Source organism: Anomalospiza imberbis, chromosome 8 (genome assembly GCF_031753505.1).
Source record: "Anomalospiza imberbis isolate Cuckoo-Finch-1a 21T00152 chromosome 8, ASM3175350v1, whole genome shotgun sequence".
Classification (NCBI taxonomy): Eukaryota; Metazoa; Chordata; class Aves; order Passeriformes; family Viduidae; genus Anomalospiza; species Anomalospiza imberbis.
In genome coordinates, this window is record NC_089688.1 from 14,205,596 (window position 1) to 14,233,228 (window position 27,633).

Sequence of the window (27,633 nt, forward strand, 5' to 3'; positions counted from 1 at the left end):
CAAATGGGGCAAAATGTAGCTCCAGCACAATCCCAGTGCCAGGCAGCAAAGAGAGGAATAGGAACATGGTACTGGCACACAGTCATGGTCATTCATGGTGTCACTTGAGATGAGGCCCTTATCCTGTGTGCCCCTCTTGCCACTGCAGAATCATCCATCTCTGGGAAGGAATGGGCTCCAGTAGGTGTGTGGGGCACCTGTTTATCAGTAGAAATTCACTCTAATGTTGAGAGTATAAATGAAAGCAGCTTTGGAAAGGGTATTAGCAAAAACCTGACTGCCACTCTAAAAAAAAGACACACTCTTGGAGTTCCTTAGCTCCACTCTTCTTTTAGCATCATGGTGCCTCAGATCTTTCCTTCTTATCTTCCACCTTCCAGTTTCTTTTTAATAAGAGCTGCTTTTTTATTCTTCACAAAGCACTACGTACTCTGTCTCAATGCTCCTCTTTTGTAATTCTGTTACCAAGCTGTCTGCTAGGTGGGGAGCAGAAGGTGCAGGACTTGGTACTGCCTTTGAGGTACAGGTAATTATTATGTGCATCTGTTATTGTGGTTGCTGCCTCAACAGGTGGAAAACATGCTGTTCTCTGATAGATTTGCAGCACTCCATGCTCCTGCCTTGTCTTTTCTCTAAAGCCAGTCATGTGGTGTTCCTAAAATAATAAACACAGCCTCACTGCTGCCACAAAAACCCCTGGTAAATATATTTTTATGGGAATGAAGTATTAAAGGATTTGAACACTTACTCACTGAAAGCAAAATATGAGCAGTAAGGTTGGGTAAAGATTCAAAGGCTGGTTTGCTTCCTTTCCCTTGGGCACATCAAGGCTGTACTGTTTGCACTTCAGAGATGGATAGTGGGGAATTACTTAACCCAAAATGATGGAAACAATTCAGACTATAATAATATAGCATAAGAGTTCCTCATATTACATCTATTCCCCATACTGCTGGCTATACTCTGCCTTCAGATTCACGTGCACAACTCTCATTGGAATCTGGAGGAACTGTATTTGAAGCCAAAATGCATTTCATTGTCTTTCTGAAGTCTCTCTGCAGCTTAGTGGCTAAATTCTGAGCTCAAGAACTGGGAACAAAGCTTGTCTAAACATTTCCCAGTGTCTGTCTCTGTGAGATTCCCATCTGTTGTGTTTTATTTTGAATTTCATCTTCCTACTTTCCTAAAAACACAAAGCAGAAACACACATTTCCTCTGCCCTGGAGTGCAGGAGTCACCTAATTTCCCAGCAGGTTCTCTCAACAACATACAGTGGATCCAAGTTTGTCTAAAAATGCTACAAGCCCTTTGTGGAGAAGAAAGGGAGGAGACCAGAAATGTGGGCCAAGTTTCTGAGTGTTGTGAAAAGCCCCTGCTTCCCAAAGGGACTACATTTCCTGTTCCCTCTCTCCCAAAAATGTCACCTGGGTTTGGATTTTGTTAAGAGAAATATACATTGCTCATGTCCTTTAAGTCTTTGGTTTGTGCTTTCTGCTGACACTGCAGAGATTACAAGAGCCATGAAAACTGAGTCTGACTTTGGGGATTCACATTTGCAATAGCAGAACAAATTAAATGGAGAGCACGTTAAGTGAGTTCGGAGATTGTTGTTGACCAACAAATCTTCATTAAGTTCCCACACCAAGTTGTGCTGCACCTCTAATGAAACTGATCATTGTTTCTCCTTCTATGTTCCAACTATTTCGCCACCAGGTTTGAGAGAAATTCAGACTTGCTTCAGGTTTAATTAGAAATAAAACACAATATTAATCCATCATAATCAATGCTCCATACATGCACCCAGTTTGGAGCTGTTGGTGCATCATTCAAATAGGCCAAGTTTCATTCTGTTCCCCACCTGTTACTTACTGCCTTGGTTTTTGCTAGTTCTTTTATTTACTGCTAGTGACTCATGGAGACTTTTTTCACTGGTTGATGGTGACTTTCTGGATCACTGGTTTGCATCACCATTAGTGGTTTGCATCACCAGATGTTTCAGCTCAGGAGTTGCCACAATGAACCCCAAGAGTTCATATGACTTGCACCTCCCCAAAGCTAAGCTTGTGGCCAGAATAACAAGCTTTCACAGGATTAGAGCAAAGTCCTGTTCTGATGGTGTTTGTGACTGAAAGGAGGCTACCACAACTGGGCCTTTGAGAGCCTTCTCTGCAGACCAATAGAAATATATGGCTCCATAGGTATAACTCAGATGCCAAGTAACTCTGCTGTATGGGCTTTAAAAACACTCTGTCCAGTTTAGGACAGAGGGGTTTAAGGGAGAAGTACAAAGTAAACATAAGGAAGTACTCGGCAGTACTGCGAATGACACAGCCTAAGCAGAGCAGGATCCTCTTCTCCAGACTGTCTTTGCCATGAAACAAGTACTGTCTCTTTTAAGTATAACATAAGAAACAAAATGTACATGCAAATATAGCATAAATGGGGAAGTCAGCCTTCAGTATTATTCTTTGACAGATAGCATTTATAGTGGCCAAACTACTTATTCACTGTGGAGGTTGGCCATACCCCATACCATGTTGTCCTCTGAGTCAGATAACACTCAAAAAATTTAGATGGCCCTCAACCTTTTCCATACAGAAAAGAAAGCATTGATTATTTGGATCTATGCAGTAGCACCCCAGCACATAAACTTATGGGTTCCTAGCACTTGGGCACTGCAGCATCCCTTTCACAAAGGTTCCTGTTGTGTCCCAGGTTGCACTGCAGAGTGCAACCACAACATCGGCCTTCTAATAGGTTTTTTGGGGGGGTTTTTTTGGTTTGTGTTTTTTTTTTGTTGTTTTTTTTTTTTTTTTTTTTTTGTTATTAGAAGTTACCTGTTTTCTATGCTATAGAAGAAAATATGTTCTGTTTTTGTAGTAGGTGATCAATGACATTTGGGGGACATATTTTTAACTGCCGGGTTGTTTTACAAAAATGGTAAGAGTTAACCTGGAGGACAAATAATCAGAAATACCTATAATCCCAAGAGCTAACACAATTGCTGGGAAATTCTAGACCTCAAATCAGCTCTGCTACAGAATATGATGAATTTCTACATTTTTCCCCTCCACAGACTTAGTAGCAAGATTTTACAATAAGAAGAAAGCAATTTGCTTAGCTGACTTGGGATTTCATCTCCTTCCCTTGCATCTCTTAGGCTATACACACATAAGCAAGCAAGTTTCAGCTGTATTCAATCTCACTCTGACCTCTGTACTAACTTGATTTACTGGTTTTAGTTCTCAAATAGTGTATTACATTATAACTCAAAGGATCTGATTAGAACTAGCCAGTATTTTAATGATTTATGAGGGACATCTGTGACTGCATGGGTAGCGTACACATTGTGTCACTGCTGTAGGAGGAATTTGCATTGATCGTACCAGCATGCTCCAAGACAAGAGTGTGTCAAATTCCTATCAGCCTGAGTTCACAAACTTGATCTGACAGGTGGCCAAGCTTGCACTGGGACTGACCATAGTTCTCATGGTGGGAATAAAACAAACCAGCTGGATTGCTTCTAGCCATTGCATTATGAGCAGATTTCCATTCCTTTCTGTTGTTCTGTCTTGCAGTGCTTAAGAAGGTGTTTATCCTTCCCAGTTTTGTAGCCAGAAACCTGGGCCACAGGAATTTGCAATCAGCTCTATCTGTGGTTTATCCTTCTGCCAGAAGACACACACTGGTGTGAAATAGAGGCTACTGGAACTAACCTTCCAGACCTCTCCATGTCTTGCCATGGCTATCAAATTGCTAGCAAGAATCAGATCAGAGAGGCTGGGGTGTGAAAAAGATAAACAATTAGACAGCACAGTTGCTTTAAAGCCATAATGTTCCTGCATTTAATAAGAGATCATACAATTATTTTTTTAAATAACTGTAAAAAAAAGACTTTGCAAGCACAGAAAGAAGGGTATCAGGAGCACAGTGATAAAAGGGTTTCTCGTCCTTGGTTTGATTTCATGTGTTCTGAATTTTCTTTTGAGTATTGAAGTCAATATCTGCCAAAGCATTCCTAAAATCCTTGTCCCCCAGAACATGGAAATCCAACCTTGATGGTTACTCACCTCCTATTGTAAGCTGCCTTTTGCTCGCTAGTGGTGAGAGAAGGCTTTTGACCCTCATTAAACCAGAGGGCAACTCTTCACTCAGGTCCAGTTATCGCTACCAGTGTTTGGCAGCACTCTGCCCTTCAGCTGCCTCCAGCTCACGCCTGGGGAGAAATACAGAAAAATCATCAAGCTTAATGTCACCATCTCCACCTGTGCAGTGGGAACAGCACTGTTCCTCACAGGATCACTGTAATAACATGTATGAAAGGCATTCCAGTGCCCAAGAAACACCAGGGAATCTTGGCTGCCTACCTCCTGCTGTTTCCCATCTTACTTCCTAGCAGGTTACTCAACCTTCCTGCTATGCCAGTGTAGGGGATAAGTGTTTGCTCTCTCCTATGAGTTGGGTAGCATAGAGTCTTTGTGGTGCTGGTAGAGACCACAGGACAAGAACAAAGAGCAGTGAAACTTATAATGCCCTCTAACAGCAGAGACACAAGAAAAAAAAAAAAGCAGCAATATATTGTTTTTAAGATAGAAGAACATACCACAGCTAGTCACAAGGGAGAAAGGCTTAGCATTGTGCCATCCTTTTGGTTAGATCCTTGGGGCAGAAACCATTCATTTGTAATGGGATTCTTTGAATTCTGAAGCCTGATGTTTTCAGTTCTGGGCTGGAGGACACTGCTGTATTAGTTATTGTTAACAGCAGCCTCATTCACCTTCAGATGTGGGCTGCTAAACTCTCTTGGGCCACAGGATGCTGACCTAAGGGACTGCATTCCAACTGGGGTTTTGTGCAAGGCACAGGACAGGAAATCCTTGGCCTCTAAACCTCGCCAAAGCAGGAAATTAACATGACTTCAGGTCATTTTAGAAGGTGACCTGGGAAAATTATATGAGGCTAGATTAAGAATATGCAACATGGAGTAAATCTGAGGAATGAAACCATAGCTGAGAGACTGGAAACAACACCCAAGTGACACTTTGTTCTTCTCTGAGCAGGCTCTATGCTCGATGCAGCCCACCTGGCTTTCTCATGTTGTGTTCAGTTGGACGTGTGATGTCCAAATCTACACTCCTTCCATAGCAAACAGTATCTGAAAGAGTGTAGGACTTGGGTTCTGTGGTAGTTGCAGTTTCAGCCCAATCAGCCATGGAGATGGAGCAGAGAATGTGCTTGAGCTACAGCAGGAGCAGGCTCTGTCTCCCACACATTGACAATGTGAGGTTGAAGAGCATCACAAAGGTGAGCCTTCAGGCTACCAGGTCTGCATCAGATAACAGACTCAGCACATTTCAGGCCATCTGTGAATAAATCCAAGCTTGTACCTCTCCCCAGGGTCATACTGTACTAACATCATCCAGTAACGAGAGCAACAAACACTTCCTGCAAGTTCAGGCAGCAAATATTGGTAAAGCATTGCTACAAGCCATGATAAAGCAGCTAGGATTTATATTGTTCAGGGAGGGTGAGGGCTTTGGAGTAGTTGTACCAAAAAACCAGTGTCAGCCAGACAACCCAGCTGGTTCCGACTGGCAGCTCCAAGAGAAAATCAAAGTGGCACATGTTGCTCCTGATTTAAAGCAACCTGCATCAGCTTGCCAGCCTGTCTTTCAGAAATGTTTCATCCTTCAACTTTTCAGTAAGTTTCTGAGGGTGCTTTTATGAGGAAAACAGAGCTTACCAATTCAGAGAATACCAGTTTTCATCCGCAACATGTTATTGCTGGAGGAAAGAGAGATACAGTGATGTAACAATTCTTCAGCCCAGAAGAAGAGCCAGCCTTAACACAGAACAATTAAATTTTAGGTAAGCTTGTCTTGAAGTGCAAGCATAGTGATATCAAGAGTGTTTTATATCATGTCTAAGAACTGTTTAGTGCTATAATGTTATAGATTGGGATTTTTGTTTTCTCAAGAAGTAGTGAAAAGTCAGTATTGAATGGAGGAAGGAGTTAGAGGCTGTCAGTACTGACAGTGAAGTCTGACGGCTGAAGTCCATTGCAGGAGAGGACACCAGCAATAATATTTGAGTAGGAGCAGTAGCCTGGCTAGGAGCTAGAAAGACTCTCAAATGTGGGCATGGTGCTGCAGTCATAAATAGCCTGGAGATGTGGGAGATGCATTTTGGACCAGCTACTGTCTTTGGGTCATATGAATTGTGTCTGCTGGTCTACCAGATCAGGTTGGGTTAATGGGTGTAAGGATGCAGTTGGCAGCTGAGAGTAGAGGTACCGGTGGGCTCCAGAGGGCCTGGTTTTGCAGCTGAACTGTGCTCACAGCCAAAAGTCACATCTTTGCTGGGCCTAGGGCTGGAAGGGAATCAACTTTGCTTTACTTGCTCTTGCTTGCCAATAGCCAAGTTCAGGTCCTTAGAGCTCTACAGTGCTCTTGCTCCAGCTGATGACTTCATGAACACCTAATGCTGGGGGGAACACCGCTCCCTGTACAGCCTTAAACTCTCTGTTTCCCTGCATATGCAATGACATCATTGCCACCTGAGGGCCCAAACTCTGGTCTTGGCAGGTAGAAGCCTTTTGGGTCACCTTACATTGGGGTTCTTGCTCTCAATGCATATTTATGTAATGATTGCTGGATGGCTGTAATTAAATGACTGTAAAGCACTAACAAAATGCACCAGTAATAACTTCTTAATAGCTGATGCTATAACAAGCAGTTACACAACAGAATATATTGTAACATGCAGATTGTTAACAGTGTCTGGGCCTGTTTAATGCTCAGCTTTAAATAGTTACAATGCACACTATTAAAGGGCATGTAAAATTTGTAACTAGTAAATAAAAAGTCCAATTCAGAAACAAAATATACCCAAGCTTCAGTGGTGAAGAAGCCACAGAACAGCTTGGGGTGGATAAACGACCTCTTATCTCTGCAATCCTTGTGGCGGTGCTACCTATCAGCCATGGTTTCTGTAAAGCATACTACATGTACATTCCTCTGCCTGGCACAGATTCTGTCCACGCCTCTGTCCTGACTCATAAACATGGTTAGGATTCCACTTACATTACAAATATATGACCAGGTACAGCAACCCATGGTTTTGCATTTTGTGAGGAAAAGATGGGTCAGGGAAAATTAATTTTGCTGCTCATATTTTTCACTTCTCTTATCCACTCAAAGCTGCTGTGTGGACAATAACTCTACAGAGTTGGTTTCCCATGGCTAAAGAATAAAATAAACATACATTCAAGAGTCAGAAGGGTTAGCAAAATCAGCAGGTGGCCAGGTTTTGCACACTTGGTACAACATTGCTGCAGATGAGAGGATGGCTGAGTCTGTCTAGCCACTGTCAGGAACTGCACACATGGTTGGTAAATTCAAATGTACTAACCAGCTGATGACAAGTGAATATTTTATACTACAGTCACAAAAAAAGCCCACAAAAAACTCCAAGGCCACCCTGCCTTGGGGCCTGCATGCTAATGTACATCCTGAAACAGTCAAGACCATTAGGTTTGAGAACTACAGCTGGGTCCACAGACATGCTATGAAAAAAATCAGACATTTTGAGGCTTTTGAGGCCTGGCAATCCATAACATCAGTGGAAACGGTGGTAAATTCAGAATATTTGAGTACCAGGATGGGTTGATTAAATTCTTCCTTACATTTGAGTAGTGCTTTGTATCAAAAATATAGCTGCTGATTTCCCTGGATAGCACACAGAGAATATTTTACTTTATCGGTTGGGAAGCATCATAATTCCTCTAAAGTTAGGACAGAAAATGTTTACCAATGCAATATCGAGAGGAAAAAAAGTCAAATGTTTTTGCCTTGTTCTGCTCAAAGCTGTCCAGTACAGAAATTTAGTCTGCTCCTGACCATAGGCCTTGTGTGAGCTGTAGAGAGGAAGTCCACCTAATGGATTTTGCCAAGCCCCACCAAGTGGGTGCATTGCCCTAAATGCACAGCTAGGTTACACTTATGGGCCTGGAAGCCTCCACTAAATTTGGAAGTGCTGTTCAGATTATAGCCTCCAGCTGCTGAAGAGATTTTCTTACAAACAGTTGGCTACTCAAATACCTTGTGCCTCCCTAGACACTGCCTCTGTCTCAGCTTTCAAGTCCAGCCAGCCCTACCTCAGTCATTGCTGTTTGATTCATACCATCCATATCTCGTAGTGCTCCTAGCAATTGATAAATTATGACTCCAGTGAGACTATTGGGTTAAATGCTAAGGAAGAAAGAATGATGACAGTAATACTTGTCACTTGTGTGGCGATGTAGCAACACAAAACTCTCTCTCAAACATACGTTAGCTCGGAGGAACCTTTCCAGGGGATAGGCTTTCTGAGAAATGTTTATGGCTTTTGAATACATGATAGGCATGAACTTGACATGACCTACTTGGCCAAGTCCTGAGCTTCAGCCTAGTCTTTTACCACCACAAATCAGCTTATTCGAAGTATAGCCAGACTGATATCTTCACTGGGATGGCAAGGTTATAGCACATAGCAGCTTGAGAAAACACAGGATGGAAGCTGTTTTGTTCTCGGGATTTAAAGACTCGGAAATATTTGTACTAATGTCATAAGAAAATGGCTAAGTTCTACCCATACAGAAAAGCCAGCATAGGCCCTGGGATGATTAAAATATTTGACACTTGATTGAAATGAACACATCAACATCCTTATAGTATACACAGGTCCCTCCTTTATCTTGGCATTGGAAAACGCAAGTTAAAGCAGAGGTAGTAAAGGCTTTCTACTAAATATCCTAGACACAAGAGTTGCTTTTTCCTCCTGACTTACCACAGCATCATGCTGCAGGATTTTCTGCTGTTTCATCTCAGTCTTCATAACATCCTCTCAACTTGATCTTGTATCAAGGTAATGACAAATAGTCAAATTACATTGACTTTTCATTTTGTTTTTTAATTAAATATCATGGAATTGGAGAAATTGGATAAAAGGTGGCATATGTTTCCAAGGACTGAGACACCTGTAAAGGAACCTAAAGGCTCTAAAGGCCCTTTCCCCAGCATGGCACTGAATAGCACCAATTATGTTACAGATAAAGCTGTAGTCCCTGAATTAACTGAAACCCAACCAAATCATCCACAGTATGCAGTCCATAGGGGTATTCCCTACTGGGCAGAGGGAATTCTAGTCATGAAGGAGATGTTATCTGGGACCTCTCACAGGACCACTTTCTTCCTGGGATAGTTGATATATTAGGAACCATTGATCTGGTTGCTCTCACCAGCCTGTGTCACACTGTAGGTCACTCTGCATCATCAGAATGACCTGCTTGCAACAGGCCTCTGATTGCAATCCTCCTGCTAGTCGTAATTAAGGAAATTCTATTGCATAGTACAGATACAATTACAGTTGCAGTACCTGCCTATTCAAAATTAAATATAATGGCAAAATTTCTTCTGTATGGTTGAATAATTACCATAATACAAATCCAGTAGAGCAAAGATCAGGAATGTTTCATGTCATCATGATCCAGAAACCAGCATTTTAGAATTGTATTGCTCATTCATACAACACACGTCTTCGAAACAGATCCACTACAAAAAGTTAGTATAGAGGAAGTGAGCTGAGAATCATTAAAAACATATTTTTTAAATGAACAGCCATCATATTATTACAAATAACTTTCCTTTCACACTATTTTTTTAATCCATCCATGTTCCTTATCAAACATTACAGAACATTTTAATCATAGCATTGTTTTCTTTAAACATGTGCATTTCAGTAATGACACTTGCATGTATAAATTTAGTGAGTTAAGATGTTAGACTAATGCCAGAACTGAGTAGTCATTTATTCAGAAAAAAAAAAAAAATCTTGTTTTTCTGTCTGTAAATTTTCTTTGGAAAGCTATTCTTTTTTCAATGCATTCAATATTCAATATATTAGTTGAATAGTCCTACTGAGGCTTCTCTGTTTTTGAGTCATTTGCAGCCTGTTAGTTACAGTTATTTCACATTTGAAATTTGAACTCTAGTCCTTCCTTTTTATTGGATGTAGAGTTTACAGAAACTGATGCTATTCTCCAATTAAAAAAACATGTGACCAGAATGAAAATGAAGTTTTGTACACACCATCAGCAGTTCACATCTGTGTTTCAACAGGAGTAAATTCCTTATCTATAATACAATGTCCATGTGAGCACAAGCTGAAAGTCATCTTAGCATAATTCTGAAGAAGCAGTCCCATCTTATAAAGACTATTATTCCACAGCTTTAAATATCCACGTAGCACACAGTACTACCTCCTTTTGCCCAGCCTATGCAGTTATGTTCCCTTTTAGAAACAATTCAAACAAAACAAAACAAGTCTTTGAAGGAGCCCTTTTCCTTAGGTGCACTGTATGTCACAGTTATCTGCCCAGCTCCTGTGAGGGTTAGGAAAGCAAGGCTGACAGCAGCCTTCAGTCCTCTGAGGTAATAGGAAAATCAAAGTATTTATACAGTGGAGAGAGCAAGAGAAAAGGATAACAGGCAGTACTAAATAAGAAAAAACCAAACAGTTTAAAGCAACTGTACAGGGAGTGAGAAGTGTCCTAGAGTGGTCATTAGCCACCCTGCAAAGAATTAAGTACTTCAAAAAAGGGGAACATTTACTGCAGGTATTATGAGGTGGGAAGGATTGGAGGAGGTTGTTATTCTTGAAAATACTTCATGAACTGGCAGATGGCCCTGTGGTCAGGGCACAGGAAATCCAAGTCCCATTTCTGCTGCAGATCTCCTTTATGGGATCAGAGAAGTGTCCAAGATCACCAGCAGGAGCCAGGCAGAGCTGGCACAGGGGACACTGGGGTGGCCAGTGTCAAAGCTGCAATCAAAATAAATGAGAAATGCCTGTTCCAGTAGGGAATTCCTCCATGCCTCCTCTTGCATAAAGCCATCCAAAATGGGCAAGAACATCTGCTTTTGTTTCCACAGTAAAAGCTGACACTGGAGCAGATATGCACATTTGGAAGGGGAGCACATTCCACAGTGGAGTTCTTTGTAACAATACAAGACCATTTTGGGAACTTCACTTGGTGAAAATGTACTGTATCCAAGATGCCAGAGCTGCCATGGAGGTGGCAGCAGAAAGTGTACTGAAATGACAGAGGGCTCCTCTTGGCAACTGGGTGGCAAGGCAGATCACCCCACATGCATGGCAGAAGGGTGACTTGTAGGGACCATTCTGTGGCCTAACACTTCCCTCCTTCTTTTCTGTGGATATTTCAGGGAATTAGTTGCTCCATTTGCCCTTCAGCAAGGCACTGTATTAATATGAAGGTACAATGAGGTCCCACAGCAGGCTAGCTTTCAGATCCTCTTGCTTGGTCTTTGTGCATGCAAAATAAAATTACACCAAAATGTGAACTTAAGGCTAGAGAAAATACCTGGGTGGGAAACTAGGAGAACATTTCACCACAGTTGGTGTTTGAAAAGAAATGGTCATTGAAGGTGCTTGAACTTAAATACAACCTATTTGTTAACAATAGATATGTTCAGCAGAAAGATGCAAATTTCAGGTTTGCTGTCATGGACTGTTTTACCCCAAACCACTTCTCAAATAATTTATGTAGAAGACATGCTTCAGGCAGTGCCAGAGCAAGACTGACTACAACATCACCTATGTCCTAGACAGGTGCTTCTGTTTTAAGGCTCATGAGATAACAGACTTCCTACTCTCTCTGTAATGCAGGTGTTTGGGTCCTTTTTAGAATATACAAGAAAAGAAGTACAATATTTTCTTAGAACAGAACTCTGGGAAAAATGTAATTTCTATTACCCTCTTAAAAAATCCTCCCAACAGTTCAAATCTACAGTTAACACTGTAGAGGTGTGGTGCATAGAGGAACCACCATTTCAAAAGAAATGTACCATATGGAAACAGTAATTCCAAAGATAAAGTGATGCCTAAAAAAAGCGTTTCTCCTTGTAACTGAAGTACTTGCTTCAAGATTAGAAATGGGATAGTTCTTAAAAGGAGCAGAGAGGAGGAGAATGCAAATTAAAACAACTTACTACAAAAAATTAGTCAATGCTCATATAAATGCTCTAGCTGGAATCACTGTAACTCATCCAGATTTTTCTAACATGAACATTTCTCATGAAGACAACCAGTATGGCCAGTAAATACCACTGGAAAGAACCAAACTACTCCTTACAGAGTTTTCCTCATTGAAGTTGACCATTAATAGCTGACCAGCGAATAAGATTTTGCAGTAATGATTCTACTCAGTCCAGATCAGTTTGTTGAGCAAATTAGCAGACAAATCAGATGAAGAACATATAAGGAAAACCAAGTTACCTGGTTAAAGGAAAACCTGAGCATACCATGTTAATTCTTTGTTTCTACACCCTTTGATATATTTACACAAGACATTTTCCATAACATTACCTCTTTCCATGTGAAAGCAGAAGCCTCCTGCTGGCATATCAAGGGCTGGGCTTTTTCATGTGCTAATAATAGCATTTAGAATTCCAGACAGTAGTAGCAACTTCCCCATTTCCTAAGAAGAAAATAATCTTTAAAAATATAATGAAGTTTTAATCAACTTTTTGATAAAGTGAGAGGAAGAAAGGGGCCTGTCAGAAATATCTCTGGCTGGTGGTGAATGTCTTCTCTCCCCTTTCAGGATGGCCTGGGACTCCTTGTGCAGCCAGGACTTACGGCGGCCTAGGATAAGAAGTGCCTCAAGCTGGATGCCTGACAGTGGGAGCAGCACTGGGACACCATCCCTGGAGGAGCTGCGGCGCCTGCTCTGCACACGCACACACCCCACAGGGCACGTGGATGAAGTCTGGCCAAACCTTTATGTGGGAGACCTGTAAGAGACAGGAAGGGCTGAAGGTTATTGCAACTCTTCCCCCAGATCTTCCACTATTTAAAAATAAATAAAGTATTTATTTATACAGAGAGCCAGGCAATAATCTGGGGACCTCTGACAATAGGTCTAAGCATTGAACAAGATTGAACTGTGCATAGGATGCTGTAGCAAAGAGAAAATGCATCTTGACTAAAAAGAATATCCCCTGCTTCCTGGTTTCTCCTCCTGCATTAGTGCAGGAGTGACACACTGCAACAGCCCACTGGAGCTATGGCATTGGTACTTCAGGCAGTCATGCCAAAACTGGGTAAAACAGGATCAAGCTCATTTTCTCCTCACTTTGCGAGATGGCATCAGTTCTCTGAACTGATAAATACTCAGCAGAGGTGACTTGGAAATCAGAAAACCCTTAGCTTGTGCAGAAATATCTCCACCACCACCTTTCATCAGTTGAGAACCATCTAAACATGTGTTTGGGAAAAAACTGAGGGTAATCTAAGAGTTAGTTTCTTAACAAGTCACTTCTGTCTCAAAGCATTCTGATGAACACTTTGAGCCTGATCAACCTGTCAAAAAAATAACCACCATAACTTCCTGCGGTTGTAAAAAACTCAGCATCGGCAACATGTTCTTCCCTGCATTGCAATGCAGCAGGCAAATATAATTGCCCATCTTTCTTCCAGGTACATCGCTCGTGACAAGGCACAGCTGAGCCGCATGGGCATCTCCCACGTTGTGAATGCCGCTGCCGGGAGATTTCGCATCAACACTGGGCCCAAGTTCTACAATGACTTGCCTGTGGATTACTATGGAGTAGAAGCAGAGGACAACCCAAATTTTGATCTCAGCATTCACTTCTACCCAGTTGCTCAGTACATCAGAGAAGCACTGAATTCCCCAAGAGGTAACTAGACCATCTGTGCATGTTGCATATTTTCTGCAGAATAGACAAGCAGGGCAAGTTACCGAATATTATTTGACATAGACCAACCCACCTGCATGTGGGTAAGTGAAGCTTTCCCCCCTGTCAGCCCCCATGAACTGCTAAGCTAGCCCAGCCTTGGGGGACCTGCAGGGATACGAAACTTCAGAAACCAGGCGAGATATTCGCAGAGGCTCAGTTTCCAAGTGTTTATTCTCTGGGGAGAAGGAGGAAAAAGAGAACAGACAATGGCGGTGGGGTTTTTTATCTAGGGTCTGGGAGGTCTGGGTTATCTGGCTCTGGGCCAATGGGGTACAAAGAGGAAGTAAGGATCATTCTAACAGTCACAGCTATAGGGGTCTTCCAGGAGGGTGATACCATTCCACAGGGAAATGCAGCAGGTAAGAATGGAAATACCCAAACAAAGTAGCATGCTATCTGCCTCCTGAACTCCTAGTGGTAGTTCTCCTGTTTCCCTGCAACAGAGAAGGATGCACTGAACAGGCTTTTAAAGGGGTTCTCCCTATGCCTAGTATTATTCATCAGCAAAAGACAAAATAGCAAGTGTCCTTCATTACCTACAGGGATACACTGACCTGGGAGGAGGCACATTATTTGATCTTTTCAAGTTAGTGATGGGATTTAAAAAAAAAGACAAGGGCAAGCGTCATATTTGAGTCAGAAGATTCAACTATAATGCTACAATCTGTGCAAGTACTACAAACATAGAATAGGGAAGAACTTGCTAGAAAGCAATTCTATAGAAGGGAGATCAAGCAACATCACCAGCTTGGAATAATGTCATGCTGTTGCTAGAAAAAGGATAACTTCTAAACAGTAAGACAACCCACAAAATCCTCAGATTCACTAAATACATGCCAGGTACAACACCAGAGGCTTGGGGCCAATGGGAGATCATTACTACTAAGGGCAAGCCTTCACAAAAGCAAGTCATCACTGTGCCACAAAACTGTACAGATACTACTCAAAAGTAAGTGATTTAATAAGACAACAGTTGTACACTCAGCAAACCATTTTGCTTACATCATGGTGAGCTTTAATTGCAATCAGGGTCCTAAAGTACTAACTACCCAGCTTAATTGTATGCATTGGTAGATCTGGTCCGCACCCAACTAGCCAGGAAGGGAAGGCACAGTAACTGCAAACAGTGTACCTTAATGCTAGATACCTTTGCATTTCCTGCTCCTTGGAGGGCTTGTTCTGTTCTGTTAGAAAATATTTGCCCTTGTGCAACTTTGGGCTGCATTTGGGGAATTTGTATTTTCACCCATTTTCATTACAGCATACGCTATTTGCAATTGAAGTCATTATTGGCAGTGCTCCAGAGAAAGGTAAGATCCAAAATTTGTTCATGCGTGTGTAAAAGCTAAGTTCCAAATCAATTGACAAAAGACAGAAAACAGCAGATGAATTGTAGAAGCCACAATAGCAAACAAAACTAGTGCTTTGCAAAATGCACACTGAAATACTAAGTTATGAATGCAGAACAAGTTGCAGCTCAAGGCATATTTATCCCTACTCCCATGCTTTTAATACTGCTTTACTGAACTCCATATGGAAGTAGAGTTCTGGGAATGTAGACAAGGTGAAATTTAATCATACGCTGTCCAGCTGTTGCTGACATTCATCATTTTGAGGAAAGCGCAACAGTTTGGAAAATATATAAACAAGATATTCTGGAAGCATAATTTCCTGAGGTACAGAAATTTAGCAGCTAAATACCCATGACCTGTGCAGGGATGAGACAGGGAGGGGATTGTTACTCACATAATTTAGAAGAAGAAAAAAGTAGTGTTTATTATAAGCAGTGAAATTGAACAACAAAACAAAATATACCAGGTGACAAGAGGCCAGTCCACATTAAATACAGGATGAAACAAGGTACTACTGTTTGGTTGAGAAGTCATTTAAGACTGCTGCTTGAGTATTACAAGCAAATTCAACATCAATTTTTTTCTTTAACAGAAATATATTATCCTTTTTACTGTATGAGGCACAAATGTATTTAAAACTAAGAATCAAGTACTCATTAGAATTAGATAAGAGCTGTTATTTCCATCATGCTTGGAAAAACAATCTGATGCTTTACGCCTCAAGTCCAGAAAACAGCATTGACTGATTTATTCTAGATGTCTACCTTAGCTGAACAGAATATTATCTTTGGTGATGTAAGGAGTTTGTTTTTAAGGCAGTTTCTTAGAATTCGGGTGCCAGAGTGTGAGCAAAAGGAAGCAGAGGGGTGTGCACTTGCTCTTCCTCGGGAGCTGTTCCTGTCACAGTGGTCAATGGCTGCATCACACCCTGACTTCCTGCATAGTCTTTGTTGCAGAAATTAGACAATACATGCACCACTATTGCAGCCATGCCACATAAGCATTATTTTATGATCCTTACTTCCTTGACTGCCTTTCCTTCAGCACAGCCCATCAGTTTCTTTGCCCATGTAACAGAGCTGTTTGGGAAGGCTCAGATAAGAGTGAACAGATGCACAATCTGTCCTCTTTCCTACAAGGAAGAACATGGAGTTGGGAAAGTACTAGCCTTCTCCCTCATGCTCAAGCTCAAAGGACAGCACCTTGAATATCAATCTTGACCCTTTGCATGGCCACCTGTGCAATTTACATTTCTCTGGAGTACAGCTAAACCTAAAGTAAATGAGCAGGGTTTTGTGAAGTCAAACAGAAGGACGAGGGAAAGAACTTGATGAAAGCATGCCATGAAAACTGTTAAACTAAGACTCTGTAGAGAGAAAGATTCCCAAGTAGAGAGGTTTGCCTTTTATTCACCTCTGGACATGTTTAAAACAGGCAGGTTAAAATCACCCATTAAAATCTTGAAATGGCAGACTCTCTCAAAGTCATTTCCATTCCTCCACTTCAGTGGAGCAAATGAAAAGCTAGGCTCCCTCTCCTGTCACATTCTTGTTGGTGGGAGTTATGAAAGCTGCTTAACTTTGGAGAAAAGGGTCTTCTTGCTTGACTTCACTGTAGGTGTGTTACATACCTCAGTCTGACTTCCCACTCTGCAGCAGATGACAACTCTTACCTGCTCTGACTTGCCACTATTTAAAGCTCTCCATAGGCTTCTTGCTATTTTCAGCTGTGACAAAACAGACACTGGATTAATCAGGAAATAGGCAGTGGATTCTGCACCTGGCTAAAACCTAACAGGAGATGAGAAAATAGTGGAACAAGCCCCTAGGGCCCATTAGCCCAGTTGAACTCTCCTGCTGAGCAGAATACTTCAGCTGGATCCAATGGAGTGAGGGCAGCTGGGACATTGACTGTGGGTGACAGATCTGGAGCCTCATCTTAAGCCAAATTGAATCCATCCTGCAAGAAAGCAAGGGCTAGTTTAGGACATTTAGCTCATGTAATGATGATTAGCAAAAGGACAATAAGTTATTATGTGTTTTAATGACTGATCTTGTTCAACAACATTGAATTTCCTAACTTGAATTTGGCCAACAAAATTGAATGTGCAAACTTTATCCCTAGTGCAAACCCTTTGATGTTAGTAGAGTTACAGCAGGCATGAGCTGGATAGAATACCCATAATCCGCTGTTAAAAACCAAGTGTTATTGTTCTGCACAAATCCCAGACAGATGACAGTTATTGTCTGCCTCTGCAAAAAGTAGCTTGAGATGTGTGGTGCAAAATTTCAAATAAGGATTGCAAGATTTAATAATGCCAGAAGCTAAGTGCCCCTACTTCTCCTTAGTTAATCCCGTTATTCCTAAGGGATCCTGTTTCATGCTCAGAGAGAAGGTTGCAACATGGTCCCCTAATGTGGGACCAGTCCAGCTTCTCTTTGCACCATATATTAAATCAGATGGGGGTGGGGAAGGCAGAGTTGGAAGATGACAGCTCATGGCATGGATTCTCTGGTACAGGAGATGTGGTTATAAGCTCCTTGCCTACCACATGACAGGGGAGCACACAACTGCCTCTGTGAACGCTGCTCTCCGTGGCTGTGCTCCAGCAGCCACCCAGGAATCCAAGCCTGAATGCTGGGACATCTCAGCTGCGTCCCGCGAGGGGCTGATGGAATGGCTGGAATCACCCACCCCAGTCAGCCCATGGAGCAGATGTGCTTCAGGCGCTGGTCACATGCAGGATGTCACCAGGGGTTCAGAGTGTCACTTCATCCATTTGCAGCCACTGCTAAGAGACGAGGGTCTGACCCTGTAAACAGAACCAAATAGCAACACAGCTTTTGTTTCCTTACTCAAGTTTAACATTCAATTTGTTTGCTAAAAATAATCACACAGTAAATTCAAATCTGCTGAAAGCAGATTTAGAGCAATTTTACATTAATTAAATCATTTCACATGACTGATTTATCTGCAACAAACAAGTCATTTTATTGTCAGTGAACCAGCATTTATCATAGCCCTTGTTTCACTATGCACAGAGGTTAACAATGTTGGAATACATACTGCACTAGTAAAAGAGATAATATACCTACACCCTCACGGGAACAAGTGATTAGAGAACCACACAGATTAGGACCAAGGTCAGTACTTGGGGCTTGTCCAAGTTTTTGCTGAGATACCTTCTAAAGCTCTTTGCTGACAGAAGAGGACTCTTCTGAAGTGCAGATAAGCCAGAGGAACAGGGAAGAAAATTCAGTGTATTCTTTTTGGACACGGTCTTCTCTCAGACACAGACACAAAACAATAGAGAGCCAGCCTGTACAAGCAGAATCCTGGCATTTGTTCTGCTTTCTGTGCCTCCAACAAAAACACAACAGGCAATATTTAACAGCAGCATTTATACCTGTGGTCAGTTTGGTCTTCAGTTCAAGACTGCTAGTGGGGCAGAGCATTTTCCAAGGCAGAAGTCTTCATATAGGTGGAGGGGAAGGACTCAATTTTACAAAAATTAGATTCAGAACATAAAGTGTCCTGTCCCCCATCCAGTTTAGGCACAAATTGAGATTTAATTACAAAATATATAGTGATGCAAAATCAAATCTAACATCAAGACCAGTTCTTTCTGATTTTTTCTTGTTTGTTTTTCTCCCTTATGATAGAGTTCAAAACATAAATTCTTTTTCTTTTAGTTGTAGAGTGCTGATAGTTCAGAAGTTTTCAAAGACAAAAAAAAAACCAAAACACAAAAAACAAATTAAAAAGAGTGGTTCTGATTCCAAGCCTGCAATACATTGTAGTTAGGCCTCCTGCAAACTACTGAAGAAAAGATTTTTCAAAAATATTTTGGCCTAGCCCTATTTACAGTATTTTTCGAAGTGAAATTGTGCTCCTGATTCCTTTATGCTCCTCTGAAAATCTCAGACCAGGGTTATTTGGATCCCAGGTGCCTCCTCTGGGGAAGATAATACAGCATACGCACCCTACAAGGTTGGTGGGAAAGCTAATGGAAGTGCGGCACATTGAATAAGAAGTGTGATGGAAATTCAAATTAGCATTTTCTTTTAGCAGGGGTGCAAAAGATTTCTCCATATTCCCATAAAAGGTAGGACTTCGCTTCCAAGAATATACATTAAGTTAATTGAATTGACAGATAGAAGCAATTTAACTTGAATAAGGGCATCAACATCTCAGTAAATTCTATGAAACTGTATCTGGATGAAAAAACAGAAATAGAAATTCTGCAAAACTAGCCTTACATTGGAAAACCTCTTCCTTCCCCCAAAGGTTTTGATGCCTGGTCCAAGTCTGCTGTCACCAGAGCTGTTTTTGCCACTTCCTTGGAGACTATATTTGTCCCTTTATTTCTACTGAAGACATGTCTATCTTTAGGGCTGCGCTCGGATTTCTCATGCCAGGATAACAAGAGGTGGCTGTGTCACATACATTGTGGAACTCAACACTTCTCTCAACCTGCTGGCCAGAGTAGGTTTTCACAACACATGCTCACCCTCTCTGAGCATGTGGCTATGCCATCATCATTAGTCAGAACTAAAATGGTTGCTAAATAAATACTCTGTCATAAACAAAATGGGATTTAAGATTAAAAGCTGTGCACAAAGTACCCAGAATTAACACCTAGGGGGATGGGGGCAATCAGTCTGAGGGTTTTGTCTAGATCTGGGCTCGTCATCCAACAAGGATATTTTTGTCTTAGTCCCTAGTAATAGAGAGATTAAGGCGCTGTAAGCACAAACAAAACTAGGAACTCACCCTGAAAAGCTGTCTGTTCTTTCTTCCTCTCCTTACATTTTGCAAAGAAGCAGCATCTGAGATAGTCTATTCCATCTCCAAAGGAAAAAAGTAACATGGGATTGTCATCACTGATTTTTCATCTTTTCTGGATATAAATTTTACTGCCACTAAATTGCATTTTGTACAGCTATACAATGAAGGAACAAGAGACCATGTGTGACAGAATAAAAGAAAAAAAAGTTCTAAGTAGAAAATACTTTGTTTCAAACTTGTGAAGATTTCCAGTGAAGAACTGTTCAGAAATTTCCATGCTAAAAAGATATTTTCTTCAGCTGCCTTGATGGGAGGCTGTCCAGTTGGTGGTCAGAAGTTCGTATCTGCTGCTAATCCCTTGTTACTCTAATAACGCTGAGTTGCTGGGCCACAGTCTCTGTGAGAAAAATACATCTGATTGCAGCAAAGGACAAGAGAGCTTTAAAATGTTCAGGCATGGTTATAATTGAGTAGAACAGTTATACAACAATTTTCACTCTCAATTAAAATTATCTAATTTATCTTTTTTGTGAAAGTTGAAGCATTTTACAATATTTACAAAATGCAAATTTTCAGGTTCTGGAATGAGCTCTTTGTTTATATCTAGAGGGAAAGGACCACAAACCTGAATTCTTCCATCTGAGAGCAAAATTTTCCTTTAATTAAAAAACTTTCTTTAATTTCAAATAAGACCATTTAAAAAATATTGATCTCCTTCCAATGGGTCAAAGTCACACATTAGAAACCTAGGAGGCAGTTGCAATACAGAATTGAGCTTCTTAGGCTGCTTCCATTCATGATCACAGCAGGAAAACCGAAAGCAGAGCAGAGGGAAGGAGGGAGTTACACTGCTGGATCCCTGGAAGGTGTTCCCTCAGGCTCACTTACAGCAACAGGGGAAGGACTCGTGATGTTACTCTTAATGAACTCCTAATGAAGATGCACACCTTGCACTGAAATCTATGGAAAACGAAAAACATTTCATAAATTGTCTTCCTACTAGTCACTTAATAGAGGCATTAGAGAAGGACAGTGATTAGTATGGGATAGGCTATAGAAATAAAAATGCAGAAGTGAGCTGGTGCAAATGCCACATACAAACAGTTGTTCTTAATGATAATGTCCATTTTCTTCACACACTTCCAAAAAAGTCTGGGCAGCAGTCAACACCCTCAGAAAGCATTATTGCCCTAAGCAAGAAGAAAAAAGAGTTTGTTGAAAACCAGGAGTGTTGCTGTAACAGCATTGCAATCCTGAGCATTGCACTTCTGAAATCCAAAGTTTCCAAGCCCTCTAGTAGTAAGTAACCTGCCAAGGCTGCTTCGCACAGCATGGCCCTCAAGCATGAGCTCTTGAAACTTTGCCAGCAAGTACATCACTCCCAAAACCACACATGAGCAAGCAGGGACACAATGGATGGCAGGCTGGGCAGGAGGGATAAGGGTGTGCTGTCAGGCTGACAGCTAAGCTCAAACTAGTGACCACGGATCCTGGAACACAATTACGAATTTTCTGTCCCCAGCCAGTAAAAACCTCATGTTCCCCAACCAGGGGAACTGCACCAGGGCTGCTCTGCAGGGCTGTACACACCTGCTTGCCCATCCCCAGTACCAGCTTCCATCTCTGCTCCAGCGCAATAACCCCCACCATGAGGCCTGCTGGCATCATTGCAAATCTCTCTCCTTTTTCTAGGCAAAGTATTGGTTCACTGTGCAATGGGAATCAGTCGGTCTGCAACTCTTGTCCTCGCTTTCTTAATGATCTGTGAAGGTATGTCCCTCACCACCGCCATTCAGACTGTGCGCTCCCACAGAGGGATCTGCCCCAACTCCGGCTTCCTCCAGCAGCTTCGGGACTTGGACCTCCGGTTAGGAAGGGGCACAGGCAGAGGAGCAAAGGCCTGCTAGTGCCAAGAAGCTTTGTGTCCTGGCACCAGCCCAAGAGATTCTGCCCTCACTGAAGAGTGCAAGGATGCCGTCAGGACTGCTTTGTAGCTGCACAGAGAAACTCTGGGGAAAGGCTGAGCATGAGCAAACTGTTAGGAACTGTCAGGCATGTATTTTTTGCATAAGCGCACTAATTGGAAAGAAAATGGAATAAAGAAGGATTCAAATTGGCAGTTTTGCTCACCTGGGCCTGTTTTTTTAACTACCTATTGGACAGGGCACATGGAGCAGTTGGGTTTTCATGTAGAATTAAAAGGAAACATAGTCAACTTGAAAAAATACTTTTTACTTGCTTATAATTGCATTTATTTGGCAAGAGGGAAAATTACTAAGCCAGTAAAATAAAAGGAAAGCATAAGGCTTTTAAGCAAATCTTTAACATTTCACATCCAGCTGGCTAAGGGTGAGACTGCAGGTTTTGCAAGCTGACATGGTCCTTTGGTCTGACATGGTGACACTAGTTAGGATCCAATTCAGACCGTGGACTCCCTCTGCTACAAGCCATGGAGGCTCTAGCTGGACCTTCACAAGTCCTTTTTGCTTCAAATCTATGGCAAATACTCAGAACTTAAAGGACCATGACATCCTCAGGAACCAACTCAAGCTCTCAAGCAGGTGCTGCACCCTGGGGTCCAGCTGTCGACAGCCTCTCTGCTGGTCAGAGAGAGGAAGGTGTCCCCTTGCACGCATGGAACACGCCCAGGGCACACTGCAGGGCAGTGCAGTGCCACATGAATGTCCTCCTCTGAGCTTGCAAACCGACGCCTGAAATCACATTCCCCAGATTTTCCTGTTTTAATGGAAAGTCAGAACCTAGTGTCGTCATGTCAAAGCAAAAATGAGCAATGCCTCTAACAAATCCAAAGCAGCAAGCTCTGCATTTCAATTACTCTTTTACGCCCAATTGGCCACATTTAATCTTGTGAAGAACTCGAAGCAGATATTTGCTTCAGTGCAATTACAGCCACATTCAGAACATTGGCAAATGCAAACAATATAGAATTTCCACTTGACGGCAGATTAATTTGGTGTGATGTTTTCCCTCGAGAAGTCTTAAAGGCTCTCAGTTCTGAAAGTACCCCGCCGTTTGTATTTATAGCACCATGGATGTTGAATAGAAAGTGGGAAGCATATACTTATTCTGAACTGAAGTTTCTTTTACCTCCATACATTAAAAATATTAACTGAGCATAGCACACCTTTGCTGCATTTCTCATAATGTAATATGGAAACATGATTTCCCTGCAGAGTCTATAGAGGAATTCAGGTGGTATTTCCACTTTCATAAACATAGTAAGCAAAGCATAGCAATGCTACAGACTAATTTCCTCTCAGGGAACAGAGGCACAGGTCTTCCCTCCAGAAAGGGTCCCATCCTTTGAGACTGGAGTAAGCAGTCAGAAGCGAGGTCATAGCTAATGATGGAAAAAATCAGGTTATAGTTTTCACAGGCCTCTTATTGCCTGCCACAGCAAGGAGATTAAATTTCAGTAAGCATGGTGACTGAACCACTCCTGGCACTGGGGTCTCTTCCATCTTGGTCCATCTGGGGATTCTTTTATATTGCAGACCATGCTGAAGCTGTTTTGTGAGTGGTATTTTCAGTTGCCTTACTAACCACTCCCTTCAAACTGCCATAATTTGACCCATGCCAATCCCTATATTAAAGCACAAGGGGTGTATGAAACACAACAGTCCAAAATCTCCACGCATTGAGCCCATCAGGACAGGTCATAATTTCCAGTGCATTGCACATCTGGAAACATACGTGGTTGCAGGGCAGAACTTAAAGTGAACAACTTGTGAGATTGACTGAGCCTAAAATTACCCCACCTGAGAGGCCTGTTGGCCATTGTGTGACTATTTTAGCCAGCCAGGGCAGGCCATAGATTCCCCTGCCATCAATGACTTGCAGCCGGGATCAGTACATCTGTCTGGAGCTGCAGCATGCCAGGTAAGCTAGGGCACTGGCAGAGCAGGGCTTCTGGCTCTTGTCACCATTACAGGTGTATAGTAGAAGCTTCCTCTTTGACATGGGAAAAACCACAACTAAACAATAAAAACAAGAGGTCCAAAAAAACTCAAAAAGACCCAAAGCCTGAGCTGCAGTAGGATGTTTGGGGAAAAGCACAAGAGGATTGCTCTCCAACCTGCAGAATTGGCACAAAAGCACGACAGGAGTTTTCTCACATGAGGTATCTTGCCTTCAACTAGCTTTTCCTCTCAGACTCTCAGCAGTGATACAGAGAATATTGCTATGGGCATGTCTGCGCTGTGTTATTTATCCTTTGGATTTGCACTTAGGGTTTTATTTGTAAAATGAAAATGAGACCATAAATCTGCTGTGCAAGGAGCCAAGGGAAGAGAGGATAGAAATTTTCAACAAGTTTCATGCAAAGAGATGGTGCCAAGAACAGGTTTCCTATAGAAAGAAATGCCAGCCAAGATATTGTTCAGGTACTCACCATGTGTAGCGGCAACAGCTAAGAGTGTCAGCCTTTTTCTCACAGGTGTTTTGATTCATTCCTCCTTGCACAGGTAGCTTTGGAGTTGCTGCAGCAGGGATGGCTCTCCTATGGCAGCACCTTCATCCATAGCTTTTGCTTCCAGCACACACAGGCCCACTCTTTGGGTGCAGCACCCTAAATAACCCCCCATGGGTGTAAACAAGGGTGGAGGGAAGGAGTGTCGGGCAGACCCCAGTTCTGCATTACACTGCCCTGTCCCAAGTTAGCCCATGGCTTTGATTCCGCTTTAACCTTGGCACTGCCCACCAAGCCCAGGCGACATTCTCCTGCATAGCCCTGATGCCTAGACCAGATCTGCCCAGGTCCTGCCAGCCCCACCAGAATTGCAAAGCACTGTCAAGCCCACTTGTCAGACTTGATCCTCCTCCCATTGTCTTTTGTCCTGTGTTTTTCTGATAACAAGGCTATGTTACTGTGAAAAGGGGCTTCAAAAACCTTGTGCTTTGCAAATTTACTTCGTAGTCTAAGGTTCAAACAGTATGTGCAGCTCCTGAAGCCAAGTCAAACAGGAATTTAGGGCCTATGGGACTTACAACATTCAAGTTTTCTTTAGGCTAAAATTATTTTGCTTAGAAACTAGACCCTTGATCTATTGCAGGAGGTTGCAGTTTAATAAAGTCAAACAGTTTGCTCTTTGCAATGTACTATTTGCAGTACAAGTATCACTGAGTTACACTGCTCCCCCTCATCACTGCCTCCTGGAACCTCGACTGTTTATATACAGAAAGCACTCTCAGGAAGCACTCCTAAAAATACCCAGCAATGTTAGCTGAGGATTTGGCTTTTTCTCTCCTCCGCCTGCTTCTGCCTCCAAAACATCCTTCCATCATCTTGATGCTCAACAACCCCAGCTGTTCAAGCAAACTTTTCCCTGCCTCATTCGCTAAAAAATTGTCCTTTTTCTTCCTCCTCTGCCAGGAGCTATTATCCACCTGCCACAGAGCAGCTTCTGTGATGTTGCCATATCGTGCCTTATCTAAGTTTTCTCATTTGATTGCTAAATTAAAGTGAAGTCCATGACAACTTCCCCAAATCTTTGAGCTCTGCCCACATTTCAGACAATAAGGTGGCGGCAACTAAGGGTGATAATAGTACCCAAAAAAGAATAACATCTTTTACTTTACTTTGTAAAGGGGCATCTGAATACTGCAAAACAATATGCAGTATTCTCCACAGATTAACTTTTGAAACCACTCTCAGGGAAGTTACTCTGAAGTCAAAGGCATCTCCCAATGGAAATACCATTGCAAATAAAAATATTTTCACAATAGTACAATAGAAAATCTGTACAAACAAGTCCAGTCAGCTGATAAAAACATCAGTTCTTAAACATTAAATTCAACAGGAAGACTTGGATTCAGCTCACACTTCTGATCTGTCTGTTGCTTAAGATGTGGACAGAGCCTCCCTTCACACAAAATGTTACTGGAATGTCAAGGAATAGGATCTCCCAGTTGCTGCAGACTTGTCCTGCTTGTTGCCAGTCATCCTCATTACCACAAAGATCTTCCAGCACATTATGCAGACATCCAGCACAGACCAAGTTCATAGCAACACAAAGGGTCTTTGATGCTTCTGTCTATCCACATATCAACTGTTGAGTTGAATGTTTCTCTTCTGTAGGCGTTCAGCAGGCAGACACTGAAAATGAAAACTCAATAATTTTGCTGTTGTAGTAGATAAGATCTAGTGTAGTTATTTCCAGTGTAAAACACTTCTGACAGTTGCTGTTCTACAAACCATTTTCCATGAAAACAAAGCATCTATTTCCTCCTAATTCAATAACAATTATAACTCATCAATTAATCTAATATTAAATATAAAAAATGAAATATTCACAAACATTTACAACCCAAATGATCCATCAAAGCCCTTAAGATTGCTTTTGGAAGATCAACAGCTCTTCAACAAAAATTCCCAAGAAGCACAGAACTGCAAGAAGTAAGACACTGAAAATTTTTGCATCAGCATCACTTAGGTTGCTTACAATGAATAAATAAATAAATCAGTTCTTTACAAAAACCCCACCCACCAGTGGAAAACCATCAGCCAGTTAAGAGTAAGCAAGGAATTATTTGCTCAGCTCTGGTGACAATTGGCTGTTACTAGAGTTATTCCGACACATTGTTTTCAAGAACATCTGTTTCTACTCCGACTCCTTTAACTTTCAGATGTGAAAAACAAAAGCTCATTTTCAAGCCATGTATCCCATCTTCAGTTGGCAACAGTTGCATGATTATGAAGTTATTGTTGTGCTGGATGATCTGTTTGTCAGTTTATATTTTCCTATCATATCTATTTTTAGCTATTCATTAGTATTACTTGGAGCCTCTCCTATAAATCTTAAACATTTATAGCACATCTCGACAATTCATCAAATGGAGCCAACCTCCAAGGAAAGGAAACCCAAACCACTTCCCTTGCTCAGCTGAATGAGATTCAGATCCTTGTCTTTTAAACTTGAAACTCAACATTTTCCCATCTGCTCTTTATACACAAAAGCGCTTTGCTCTGCATCAGTATTTTATTCCCCATTCATAACTTTTTACTTCCCTCCAGAGGTTTCCTGATGCTTTTAGTCTGCTGGACTCATAGAGGACTTGAATTTTGGAGGGTTTCTCCCCCCACACTCCATTGAAGGGGAAAAATAATCATTCAGCAATGAATGGCCACTTTTCATTGCTCATTCACAAGAGAGACACAGCAGGATCACAGGGCTGGACTCAACGACAATTTTCTTTGCTATTCTCACTAGAGGGAAAAACATTTTATCAGAGACTATTCAAGCTAAGAATATTTGGAGAATTAAATTTACTTTTGGTCTATTCATTGACTTGCATTTCCAATCCTCTGTGTACATGTAGCTATCAAAAAGCCGCACAATTTTCATAGCTATGGCCATGTTTGGAGGTACCAGTACACGTGACTTGGCTAGGTCACCCATGCAAAGAACATTTCTGTAATGGCCAACAGCATGATGATTTAAAGAAATAATTACCAGAAGGTGTTCCCTAGCCAAGGGTTTTGCGGAAGGAAAATCTACACTGGTGAAGACCCCCTCTCTTCAGCCAGGCAGCACTTGGCTACAGGGAGAGGCTGCATCTCAGCTCCTGGATCCTGGGACCAAATACTGTCACAGGCCAGGGGAGACTGCAATCCTCCTCAGTTGTCCTAGGGAAGTCCCAGCTTTGCACTCCCT

General features: G+C 41.8%; 2 protein-coding genes across 3 annotated transcripts in view; one reads left to right on the forward strand and one right to left on the reverse strand.

The window, feature by feature from the left end:
* Window positions 1-6,960, reverse strand: part of VDAC2 (voltage dependent anion channel 2) — a 91,080-nt gene extending 84,120 nt beyond the window's left edge. The window contains exon 1 of the mRNA XM_068198548.1: window positions 6,957-6,960. The gene's annotated coding sequence lies outside the window, so the exon portion shown is untranslated. The remainder of the gene's footprint in view (window positions 1-6,956) is intronic.
* The window catches only part of DUSP29 (dual specificity phosphatase 29), a 69,808-nt gene that overhangs the window by 1,536 nt on the left and 40,639 nt on the right, over window positions 1-27,633 (forward strand). The window contains exons 2-3 of one of the 2 annotated variants that reach the window (XM_068198545.1): window positions 12,665-12,856; window positions 13,540-13,760. In XM_068198545.1, coding sequence (XP_068054646.1) covers window positions 12,666-12,856; window positions 13,540-13,760 — 412 coding nt within the window. In that variant the 5' untranslated portion in view covers window position 12,665. Of the gene's footprint in view, window positions 1-12,664; window positions 12,880-13,539; window positions 13,761-27,633 lie in introns of those variants that run through there. The other variant, XM_068198546.1, reaches the window with a different exon arrangement.